The sequence below is a fragment of the Symphalangus syndactylus genome, chromosome 21, assembly GCF_028878055.3.
Source record: "Symphalangus syndactylus isolate Jambi chromosome 21, NHGRI_mSymSyn1-v2.1_pri, whole genome shotgun sequence".
NCBI lineage: Eukaryota > Metazoa > Chordata > Mammalia > Primates > Hylobatidae > Symphalangus > Symphalangus syndactylus.
Window position 1 is genome coordinate 39,510,738 of NC_072443.2, and position 13,051 is coordinate 39,523,788.

The 13,051-nt window shown below is 41.4% G+C and overlaps 1 protein-coding gene across 2 annotated transcripts in view; it reads left to right on the top strand.

Moving 5' to 3' along the window:
• GAP43 (growth associated protein 43) overlaps positions 1-13,051 on the top strand; it is a 100,125-nt gene that overhangs the window by 32,995 nt on the left and 54,079 nt on the right. The window contains exon 2 of one of the 2 annotated variants that reach the window (XM_055259648.2): positions 8,617-9,011. The exons of the other annotated variant lie outside the window; for it this stretch is intronic. Coding sequence (XP_055115623.1) covers positions 8,874-9,011 — 138 coding nt within the window. The 5' untranslated portion in view covers positions 8,617-8,873. The remainder of the gene's footprint in view (positions 1-8,616; positions 9,012-13,051) is intronic. 2 annotated transcript variants of the gene reach the window in all.

Genomic DNA, 13,051 nt, shown 5'->3' on the forward strand with positions numbered 1-13,051 from the left:
TTTGACACTAATGATCTAATTCAGTTATCTACTTTGTCCAAAATTCAGCCTTCTCATACTCTGTGCCCTGGGGACATAAACAAAAACACAGGAGGTGATGAGGGTAGCCCCAGCTCTATCTGGGGCTCTACTGACTCACTCTCTTGGTCTCAGTTTCAATGGCTATGAAATGACATGGTGTGATGGTCTCTTCTAGGCCTTGTGTCTTATGTTCAGTGGGTCTATGCATGCTGGAATTTAGAATAGTGATTCTTGGTCATTTGTGTGGGATAGCGGCTGCTGGGTATCCACTTGACTTGAAAGTAAAGAGGTAATGGGGTAGAAATAGAAAATTCTGAATTGTTTAATATAAAATCAAGGAAGCTGTTTCCAAACAGGACTGTGGTTCAGGTCTAAGGACCATAGATGCAGCCCACTAGCACATTTACTAAAATGCCGTTTGGGCTCTTTATACTAGGCTCCCTCAGTCAGCATCTCTGAAAGCTGAACCTATGAATCGGATTTAAACAAGCCTCTTTGGTGTAAATACATATACTGAGGGTGAGGAACCTCTGATCTAGGTAAAAGAGGACTTTTTCTGCTAATCTGAAATTTGGTTGGGAGAAAATTATGTAATCTACTTAAACTTTGATTTTGTAATAATAGAAATGTTAACTATCGTTCTCAGAAAGTAAAAGTGTGAGTATCAGTGGAACAGCCCTTTAGAGAAGTTTCTTAGAAAAGCAAGCAATTTCCTAGTAAAAAATGGATTGTATTTCAAAAAGAAATTGTTAAACTTGAAACATAAAACGCTTTCCCCACAGAAATAACCTAAAATTTCCAGACCTGTCTGTAAAACTCAGATTGATCCAAAATGTAACTGAAATTCTTTATGTTTGCAATGGAAACATAGAAGAAAATAATGTTACTGGGCTTCAGAGTGTAATAGAACCATTTCCTCATATATAATTTCATTAAAAATGCAAATATATAAAAAACTATATACACATATATTTGTGTATAAATATAATTTCCCTTTTCTAGTCTGCAAGTATTATGGTAGCCCACCTCCAACAGTACTGAGAATGAAAATTATAGCAAAACTCTTCTGTATTAGTTACTTTTGTGTCATAATGAGAGTCTCAAGATAAATGAAAAGAGGGATGGATAAAATGATTTTTTATGATGGGCAAAGGTTGGAAGAAACATCACGTGGGGAAAGCGCAAAGAGAAAACAGATAGAGAATAAAAGAGGAAATCAGTGGCTTATGTGAGCAAGTGATGAGCTAAAGTGGAAGTGTAGGAGAGGTAAGTTGCTTAGGTCTAAGGAGAAAGACTGCTTGGGTGTGTGTTCACCCCCAGGCCAAAGAAAGGAACACTGGGTGACATTTTGTCAACCACCCATAGTTACCACCAGATGGTGAAACTGATCCAGGGTCTCTTGGGTATTGATCAGTTTATGGGGAGATGGGGAGAAGACTATCTTTCACTTGTTAATTCATTAATTTCTTTCGCAAATATTTTTTCAGTACCTACTAAGTCCCACGGACTATGCTAGGAGCTGCTGTTAAAATGACAAACCAGATAAGGTCACTGCCCTCAATTAACTTACAGTTGGGTGAGAAGCTATCAGGTACAAGTATGGCCCCAGAACAAATTAGTCTTTTCTAGTTAACAATCTTATGTAATGAGATGTGGCCTTGCTCCTTTGGTGACTTGCCTCAAGGAGCCCCAGGCAAAACCAAAAGAAAGGCTCAGGAGTTCTTTTTCTCTACCATCCAGCCCATACCTCAGGGCAGCGCCTGGCAGGCTTCTCTTCCCTACCCCTTGGTCTTCCGTAATCCAATCTTCAGTATTCCCTTAAACAAAAACGTACTTGCCTTTGGCCTCCTGCCTTCAAAATGTTTATCTTTACTTGTTTGTTTTTTGAGACAGGGTCTCCACTCTGTCGCCCAGGCTGGAGTGCAGTGGCATCATCATGGCTCACTGCAGCCTTGACCTCCTGGGTTCAAGGGATCCTCCAACCTCAGCCTCCTGAGTAGGTGGGACCACAGGTGTGCACCACCACGCCTGGCTTTTATATATATATATATATATATATATATATATATATATACACATACACATACACACGCACATAAGATATACATATATATACATAATATATATAATATACAAATATATATATACACATTATATACATACATATACAAAATATATTATTTCATATATTATTAATATATGAAATATATAACATATATTAATAATATATGAAATAATATATTTTGTAGACACAATTGCCTTATGTTGTCCAGGCTAGTCTCGAACTCCTGAGCTCAAGCAGTCCTCCCCACCTCCGCCTCCCAAAGTTCTGGGATTACAGACGTGAGCCACCGTACCCAGCCAAAAATGTTTATTTTGATTAGATGACTGGTATTAATCTGATTAACCAAAGAGACAAGGTACTACTAAATTCCTCATCCCTGGTAACATTTCCATGTTAGGTGTTTTCTATTTGTTTTTTCTTTTCCACAATGGTGCGGCCTAGTAACAGCTAACCTTCTTTGGAGTATTACATACCTTCGACATATAAAAAAGCTATGAACATTCAACACTGAAATAATCATATAAACCAAATATACTGCATACTACTTCAGGGATACTCTGAAGCCCATCCTTAGACCCCAGACTCAAACAAAACAAAATACGATGTAAAGAACCTACACAAATCATGGGAGTTTAGAGAACAACGTGAAAGGCAGCAGAGGAGAGGAGAGGAGAGGGTTGAAGCAAACTTTTTTGTTTTTTTTCCTAAGTAGGGCTGTTTCTGGCTTGTCTTCCTTCTCCCCACTATGTTTCTTACTCTTGGGCTTACAAACTGCTTGGTTTCCCTTCTCCAAGTCAGGGCTTCGTTTCTCTGCCTTGGCCTTCCTACCCCACCTTCTGCGTTCTGACTCCATGAGGCCCTCTTCACGTCTCATTTTCTGCCTTCTTTAGGCGTTCCCTCGGCGGCTCTGCAGTGTGATCTCATCTCTTTGTTTCTCCCCGGCTGCCGTCAGTCACCGGCTCTCTGCGACCCCACCGCGCGGGCTCGCGGCCGTGCTGCGGGCGTGGCCTAGGCCGCTGAGACCCTGGGGACCGCAGGGCGTGGCGCGGCCTCCGCCTGTTGCCCGGAGAACCCCCCAGAGGCAGCGACACGGCGCTCGCGGTCCGCGGGGCCCCTCCTCCAACTCCGCAGACCTCCGGGGAGGCCTCTTGCTGCCCGAACACCCGGGAGTTCGCTTTCATTTTAACGAATCTCCACAATCTCTTGTTTGGGAGATAATTGCTTCTTTCAGGGGCTTGGAGAACAAAAGCGTCAGCCCAGGGCCCCAGGTCTCTCCGCGGGAGGAAGGCACCCAGGGGCGATGCTCCGGGCTCTCTCCTTCGCCCTTCTTGGCCCGCTCGCCTTCAGCTACCACCCGCAGCAGCAACCACAGCCTGCTTCCGGGGACTGAGCAGCCCTGGGTCAGCCAAGGTTAAGCAGCGGGTGGGGAAGAGGAGAGAAAGCTGGGTCAATTGGAAGTAACCTTCTCGTCCCGCCCAGTTTTTCCTTCCTTGGAGGCGGCAAAAAGCACTTTAGCATTCCTCGGGCTGTTTGCGCCTCTTTCTCTAACACGGCCAGGGGAGTGGAAGAGCGGCCGGCAGGAAGGTTTCTTTGTCAGCAAAAGCGGACCTTTGGAAACTAAACAGCAATGCTCTGTCTTTAGAAGACAGCACAGAAAAGAAAAAACAGCTAAGGAGTCAAGGTCAGAGACTCCATTTGGAAAACAATGGCCCTTCATGATTATTACTATTTTTAAAAAGTTTTCTAGGCTTTTTCATTTGAGCTTTCCATTTCTCACTATGAAATGCAGGTTCTATAGACAATTGCACACAAGTTTCTTTTTCGGGGTGGGGGAAGGTAAGTGAAGCAGGTGGAAAGAAGTGAGATGATTGTAGACGTGGCCAAATTTAGACTTGGTGTGAGATTTCCTCTTCGCTTGGAAACACATGGCACCAGCATGCATTTGTTCATTCATTCAATAATGTGAATGAACACTGAACACTACGATGTGATGGGCTTTGTCACAGGCTGTAAGTGGCTTCAGGTCCACATGAAAGGGGAGCCAAAAATTAAAATAAAATATTAGAGAGAGAGAAAAGGGAAGAGGGGCAAGGTGTCAGGCAGCAAGCTTCTTAGGGTCAGAATGGGTCTCCATCCCTAAAAGCTGATGACTGAAGAGACCAACGAGGGTAGACGAGCTGTAGAGAGACAATACTGCATCTGCCAGTGATGAGTGTAGGAAGCTCATGAGGGTTAGAACCTTCCCTCTCTGTTTTCTGACCTCTTTTTCTTTTTAAATAGGTTGAAGCCAACTGTGGTAGAGGATAACAGTGATTCGCGTATCTTATTTATTTATTTTTAGCAGCCCCCTCCCCTGCAACTAGGACAGTGAGTTCTATTCAGATTTTCAACGCTGCTAAAAACTTGGCTTTAAAACTTGTGAAGGAAGGCATTTCTTTAGAATCTTTCACTTTTTCATCGCAGAGGCTTTGGGGGAATGTTTAGCTTTTTGCTGAATCATGAAGGGTTTGTTACTGCATTCTGAGAGGGTAGGAATTAGATGCCTAAAGGATGGTGTCTGCTTTCCTGTTGAGGTGGTTTATTTAACAGTTCATAGAAGCATGCAGGTCAAGTCATCCTCAACTGTGCAGAGTCAAGGGTCTTGCCACATGGGAGGCTGGCCAGCGGAGAAGTTTGGTGCTCTCTCAGTTTGGAGATCCTCATGTTGTATACATATTCCAAAATTTCCAGTAATTATATACTTATGATTACTTATATATATGTAATTTCAAATATATATGTAAAATTTTAGAAGGTAAGTGACAATACAGGCCACAGTGTGGGGGAGACACTGTCCATTCCAGATACTAGAATAAGATCACAGATAACTTCTTAGATGATTCTTTTATAGAGAAATAGGGATGTTTCTTTTCTAGGGAAATAGGGAACTGTAATTTCACATATATGTGTAAAATTTTAGAAGGTAAGTGACAAAACAGGCCACAGTGTGGGGGAGACACTGCCCATTCCAGATACTAGAATAAGATCACAGATAACTTCTTAGATGTTTCTTTTCTAGAGAAATAGGGAAACAGAACATATATACATTTGCACACAATTCAAACTTAGACTTTGAATGTTTGTCTTAAATCTCCTAGTCAACTCCCTTAATGTACAGACAAAGAAACAGGTCCAGAGAAGTGAAGAGACTTTCATAAAGTTGGAGTCAGGTTGGGCTGTGTCAGGCCTGGCCTCCTTGCTGCTAATTATTTCTTGCTGCTAATTATTTCTCTGAATTTAATAATAGAGGCACCTCTGAAACTGTCTGAAACTTTTCATTTAAAGAGATAATTCAAAAAGAACTGTAGATTTCTCAGAATGGGTGTGTTTAGTCTGAGTGTTGTGGGCCAGTATATTTCATCATTGAATGTGCAAAAGATTTGTTAAAATGGAGATATTGGTTCAGTGGGCCTGGGCGGGGCGACAGTCTGCATTGCCAGCCCAAACTGCCCTTAGTGGTGCAGATGTTGCTGGTTCACATGTGGAACGGCTAGGCTGTAGACAGCATCTTTCCTCCTTGCCTTTCCTTCTTGCTGAGGGAACAGCCCTGGGGATTTAAGAAGCCCTTTTTGTTTCTGTTGCCAGGTCACTGTGCTCCCTTAGCTAATCTGGATACCTTTCACTGCCTTGTCTTCATCCAGATCTGAGATTGTTAGAAATAGTCCCTAGAGACAGGTGTCTTGAGCTGGAGGGTGTGATCCTTTGTCTAGTGACTTAGCATCATTTAACTTGGTTCCACAAAACGTTTCTTTCACACATAAGCAATTTACTCAACTCAGATTGTTAAAAAAAAAACTCTTTTTCCTGCCACAAGTGTCCTCCCAGCTGCAGCTCATTGCACTCCCTTGCAGCTGGGAGTGCAGCTGGCATGCTGCTAGCTCACTGGTCCGGCCCTTCCACTGGAACCCAGCAAGGTTTTTGTGCTTTTTTTCACCACTCTCTTCTATCCTGCACTTCTGCATGTGACGCCTAGATTTAGCTCTAAGTGCCTTTATGCAGCATCTGAGTTGAGCAAGCCGCTAAGATATAACTGGGCAGAGGTTCTTCTAAGGCAGGCAAACTTCAGTGTCACCCAAAGGGTGGTTTGACTTGGCTTTGGTTTGTCAAGCCCACTGGGCTTTGATATGACTTTGTTTTTGTTTGTTTGTCTTTGTTTTTTTTTTGAGAGGAATCTTGCTCTGTCGCCCAGGCTGGAGTGCAGTGGCGCGATCTCTGTTCACTGCAAGCTCTGCCTCCTGGGTTCATGCCATTCTCCTGTCTCAGCCTCCCGAGTAGCTGGGACTACAGGTACACGCCACCAAGCCCAGCTAATTTTTTGTGTTTTTAGTAGAGATGGGGTTTCACCCTGTTAGCCAGGATGGTCTCGATCTCCTGACCTCGTGATCCACCCACCTCAGCCTCCCAAAGTGCTGAGATTACAGGCGTGAGCCACTGCGCCCGGCGATATGACTTTGAATTGCAAGTTTGGCTTGGGGAGAAACTAGGGCTTTTTTTTTTTTTTTTTACCTGGGAGCTGTCAAATTGCAAACCACAGGGCGTGCTCACAAGAGAAGTGGGAAGATAGGGACCATTTCATGAATTTCTCAAATGCCAAAGCAATTCGTATTTTCTTAGCTTGATAAGCAATGGGAATGTCTAAAGTTTGTTTTTGGTGGGGGTTTGGGGGAAGGGAAAGGGCATATTGTAGTGAAACCACAATTCTATTTTAGCTTACTCTGATAAAATATGTTGCACAGAGTAGAAGACAGACTAAGGAAGAGAGCTTCTTAGATTGAATGTTATAGTGTTAGCTTTTATTGTCAGTTTTAAACCTTAAAATGTGAGAATAATACTTCTAGGTAGAATTTCTGACATTTGGTAAATGAATTTTCGTCTAGATCCTCCCTGCATACCCACTGCACTATCCCCACCAGCTACCTCTGTTATTGCCTTGATTCTCTGCAGTGCTTTAAACCTTCTGTTGTATGTTTCTTGGGTGCTTCCATATCTTCCATATCATGGCATAGTCACACAGATGCATACTCATTTACCAGAGGCTGCAGAGGTATCAGGTAACTTTGGTTTGTTCAACTTACTGAGTTTTGATATGACTTTGAAGTTTTTTTTTTTTTTTTTTTTTTTTTTTTTGAGACGGAGTCTTGCTCTGTCACCCAGGCTGGAGTGCAGTGGCGCGATCTCGGCTCACTGCAAGCTCCGCCCCCTGGGGTTCACGCCATTCTCCTTCCTCAGCCTCCCAAGTAGCTGGGACTACAGGCGCCCGCCACCACGCCCGGCTAATTTTTTGTGTTTTTAGTAGAGACGGGGTTTCGCCGTGTTAGCCAGGATGGTCTCGATCTCCTGACCTCGTGATCCGCCCGCCTCGGCCTCCCAAAGTGCTGGGATTACAGGCGTGAGCCACGATATGACTTTGAATTGCAAATTTGGCTTGGGGAGAAATTAGGGAATTTTCTACCTAGTAACTGTCAAATTGCAAACCACAGGGAGAATTGGCTACTGGATTTTTCTGGGAATCATTTATTCCTAGTCTTGGGTATAATTCAGAGCTGATACAGTAATATGGGGAATTCTTGGTTTCTGATAAGTAAATCAGAATCCTGGTAAGAGTGGTGACATCACCTCTTGAACTCAGGAGAGTCTCCAGGACTTTGCATGCAGCAACACATCTGTAAAGCTCCCCATTGTTGGAGTTTCGCTAATCTGGTGCCCTGTACATCCTTTTGGGCCATGTGATGTCACTTATGAGAGGGTTGTGGCACGTCTCATAGTGGCGTATATGTCAAGTAGAAAGTTATTTTCATAGATCTCAAGACTGCAGAATTAGACAATATCTCCCTATTTTTACCCAATTTAGTCAAATTCTTTCATTCAAAGATTAGATTATTATTAATCCCTGAATGCGGGTTCATAGGAATTAATTCAAGAGTTGTAAAATTTGCTTCCTGGTTTCCAAACTAAATAAAAGGGAATTTTCTTTCTTTGATGGCTCCAAAGGGTTCGGTGTTTCTCCCTGCAGAACCACAAAGTGGGAGGTGTGCTGGTGCTTTGTACCATGAACTACACAGTCATCAAACATATACATTTTCTCCACAACCTATGCTGCATAAATAATATGATACTTTTTGAGTATCATTCGATTCAGAGCAATTTGTATGGCATGCATGAAACAGTTCTAGATGGATTTCCTTATATACCTCACTACAATTGTGAAAAAAAAAGGAACAGGAATAGTTGGTTCAAGTAAAAAGCAATGTTTAATTCAGGAACTCAGGCTGAATTTAAATCCTCACACTCAGGAATAAATCGCAGAACCTTCTCTTTACCACCTGCTCAATCCCTTCCTTCTGATAAGAATGCATAAGGCTGACTCTAGTCCATTCATTTGCTTTTCTCATTTATTAAATAGCCGTAGTTCCTGACCTGATGCCCTCTCCCTCCCTCTTCTCCCAGTATTGCTTTCCCTGCTGTCTGATATTTTTCTCTCTTGCTTTCAGAATTAAAAGGGAAGCTGGTCTCTGGGTTGTTTTCAACATCTCAAGTGTGAATTTTCCCTGTCAAAATCTTCACAAGGAAAATGAGTCACAGCATCACCTGGGTGACGAGGTCATAACACCTCAGCTCTTGCTTAAAAAATTTATTTCTACTTTTCTATTGTAAAGAGATCTCAAAACAGGAAGATAAAATTGGACTGACAGCTCTGCAGCCTAGTCTTTTAGACAGTGAACTAGGCCAGCATTGGCAGACACTGGCGATGACAAAGTCCTGCTCTGAATTATGCCACCCTGCACTCCACTTTTTACCTTGCCTGGGAGGCTTGAGGAAAAACCTTCAGAGAGCAGATCGACCTAGTCCTTATTCACTTGGCTTCTTGACTTTCTGGATTTCAAGGGTAATTTTACCTCACATGTAACCTATACAAGTGTTTTAGGTTCAAACCCTGACTCTGCCACTTACTAGTTGTATGACTTTGAGCAAATTACTTAATTACTTAACTAATGTCCTTCTACTTAGTCTTTTCTTCTGTAAGATAATAGTACCCATTGCATAGTTTTGTTCTTAGAATTGAATTAGTTAATATACAAACTATATACAATAAATATGTTTAGGGGTGTGTATATATCATATAAAAGTGCTTAGAAGAGTGCTTGATGTATAGTTTTAAAATTTGTTATTATTACGTTCTCCAAGCATATGAGGGTATTTTATGTCATTACTTTTAAAGGTCGTTTTTTTATAAGTGTTAGTGGGAGGCATTTATTATTTTTTAAAGTGTGCATATCCCTGAAACATCCCTCTATGGAGCTATAAAAGAAAACTATAAAATGTTTACCATATAATTCACTCACTCCCCAGTCTCCAGAAAGTAGCAATTTTTACTTCATTTGTATTGTCTTCTTCCAGGCATTTTACAAATACTATTTTCTTTCATCCTCAAAAAAAATTCTGCACAATAGGTACTAGGATTCTAATATGGGGGATGAGAAAACTGAAATTTAGAGAAGTTAAGTAATTTATACCAGGTCATACATTTAAGCAGTGAATGAGCCAGGATTCAAACTCAGATCTTTTGACCCCAAAACCATGCCAGGTAACAAGTAATCAATGAGTGTCAATGACTGATCATCGAGAGAGAATCCAGTGCCAAAAATGAAGAGGGTGTCAAGAAAATAAGAGCAAGGACAATAGCAGCATGAGCAACAAGAACAAACTTAGATCCAAAATTAATAGTTAAAGATGTTTCTAGAGTCCTGCATATTTTTCCTTAAACTCTCCAGCAGCTTGGGGACAGAAATCTAATTAATTAAAATAGAAGCCTATGCATGCTCAAACCACATGCCTTGTACCTGATGGAATCCGCTTCCACCCCAGTCCTGAAAAAAGGCATTCAATTATTTTTTTCTACATGTGGAAGAATACAACAACATACCTTCTAGAATCAGGGAGAAATGTACTTGCTCTTTTTTTTTTTTTAATTTCTCAAATACTGTTCTATAAGGATAATCACTCACCTGGTGATTAATATAGAATGTTAAGGTGTGTACAAATTACTGCTGATAGATAACACTGTCCTTGCAAAATCATCCTATGGGCCCCCCTCAAATAAATAGGTATACTTCAAAAAGCAGTATGCTTGCTATACAAGTGCAGTTTTAAGAAAAATCACTCAGCTCTCCCTTGCAAACATGTTCTTTCCCCTAATGCCTCCTAGACGGAGATCCTGGAGCCATCCCCTTCAGAATATCTGAAATATAGACCAATTTTGCTCGTTAAAACTACTTCAAGTAGTCCTAGAGCTGATATTAGGATTGCTACTTGTTCAATCATACTTTTCAAGTGTTCAGTGTTGAATTCTTAGATTGAATTTTCTATTAGTTTCCTTAAAATATAAGAGGTTGGAGGGCTAAGTTTAAGACCCATTCTACTAATTGTGAGGCTTTCCACAATCTGTGTTTCCTTATTTTTTTAAAGGGGATGGCCCACTTGCTTAGCCTTCTTCATTATAATTCTCAGAGGAACTGTTTTAAGTTGAAAGTACTTCATAACCTATAATGCATAAATTTAAACCACTGTCATTTCCCCCCCACCACAGCCTTTGGCAAATGGGGTCTTAAATTCCTTCTCCCACCAACTAGACTTTTTAGCATGCATTCTGACACGTGTTGTGTATCCTTACTAGATATGAGGTACAGAATATTCGGGCTTTACTAACTATCCAATGGGGGTGCATTTGATATACTTGGCTTGGCAATTTCAAATTATAATGATCTTCAGTACCAGATGCTCCTCAGCTAGTCCCCTACAAATGTCTGGCAGCTTCATTTATAACTTTTATCAGGCTTGAGTATTACCACACACAAGCACATAGAGTAGCTCTCAGAACCTGCAGAGGCAATTGTTTTACTAGACGTGTGAGGGATATAGTTGGATCAATGGGATAGATACTGTATATGAAATAGTGGCTAAATGAATTTGTGTGTGTGTGTGTGTGTGGTTGGGGGATGTCAGGTGAAGGTCACATATTTTGGGGATGACTAGATTTCTAGTTTCAGTGAATTTCTATCTCACTAAGCTCCTACACTAGGTGAAGTTTTGGGGGATGGGTAAGTTAGAGAAGACTGAGAAAGAATCAGTTGGTGTGTGTCAGGTGATAGTAGAGTGGGACTGTGATTTAACTTTGACAACGTAAACAAATCTTCCCCCTTCCCAAGATAAGAAAGAACAGAGTTGAGTACTGTGGCACATTTTACATGGTTTTCTGCTTATCTCTTTGAGAATAGATAGCTCAGTAGTACTGTCGAGTTAAGAAATAGCTTTTCCACTCTCTGAGTGATGATACCTACAATCACGAGGATGAATACAGTCCCGTGACCAAATCTCCTCTGGTATTTATCTCATCAACATGCCTTAACTTAATGTCATGATGCTGTAGAAATTACTCTGAGAGAATAATGGTGATGGCAATAATTATGATGAGAATAATGGTAGCAGCCACCCCTTTCTGATTATGTACAAAGTGTCAGGGACTGTGCTGGGTGCTTTATGTACATTAACTCATTTGATTCTCATATCAGCCTAATGGGATAGTTTTATTATTCCCCCATCCTGCAGATGAGGAACCTAAAGCTGACTTGCCCAAGGTCAGGATCTACCAAGTAACTGGCAGAACTGGAATTCAAACTTACACGTCTAACTCCACAGCCCATGCTCTTAAGCACCAGGGAATATTGACTTTTATAGGAGGAGGACTAAGCATGGGCTTTGTCATTCAGAAGCTGGATAACATTGGGCTCCTTCCTGGTTCCTCATCTGTGTTGATTATAAAACAGGCACAGTGATGTATGTGTTCAGCTGGATAACATTGGGCTCCTTCCTGGTTCCTCATCTGTGTTGATTATAAAACAGGCACAGTGATGTATGTGTTCCTCACATGATCATGATGAGGATTGAATTGAAATACTAAATATATATACTGTGCACTTATAAATGTAAGAAGAGAGAGGAAAATGACTGCTGGAGAGTGGTGTGATGAAGGCTCCAGCATTAGTGACCTGGAGCGAGAACACCCAGCCAGTGAGCTGAGTGTTCACACACAGAGAGTTTACACACTCTCAGCACCAACACAGTGTGGCATGTGGTCATGCAACAACTAAAAATAACATTTTTTTTTAGTATCAACTATGTGCCAGCACTATTTTAGCCACTGAAGCTTAGAAGATTGTAAAAAAACAGATAAAGTTCTGCTCTCAGATTGTTTATAGCCCAAGCGAAGATTCAGTTAGTAATAAAATAAAAACATATAGCAGATGATCATAAGAACTAAGAGGGGAAAGACAGAGAAGTGGACCAAGAGTGACAACATTTAAAGAAGGGTGTGTGGTAGAGTGGGTGAGAAAAGTCTCTGACTCATTTATTCATTGAACAAAATGTCTCAAGTACCTACTGACTCAGACTGTAACTTATGAAGGGGGTTTAATTAAGAAAACATAGATGAACAATCATTATTTGTTATAGCAGGAAGACTGTAGTAATTTAAGTAAATACTTATCTTATTGCATCTCACATTTTTGAGTATCCAACAAAAGACACTTCGCAGTGTCTTACCTGGAAGGAAGATTGTTTTATGCTAAGTTCTCTGGGCTCTGGGGCTCTCTTCCTGCTGGTGAGCTCTGACCATCTTCAGGAGCTTGGCACGTGCTTTGCTCTTGGGGCCTCTCAACTGGGAAAGATTTGCTGCTGGTGGTAGTACAGGGGTTTATCTGCTGGTAGACTGCTTTTCTGTCTTTTTCTTGATGCATTGGCTTCCTGCAGCTCTTCTTCTGTCTTCAGTTGCTAGCAGAAGAGGCCTCACAGTCCCTCTCATGGACTGGTCTGTGATAGCCTTTTTAGCTGAGTGGTGGGGAGTTCCACCCTTTTGTTCCTAGCTCACAG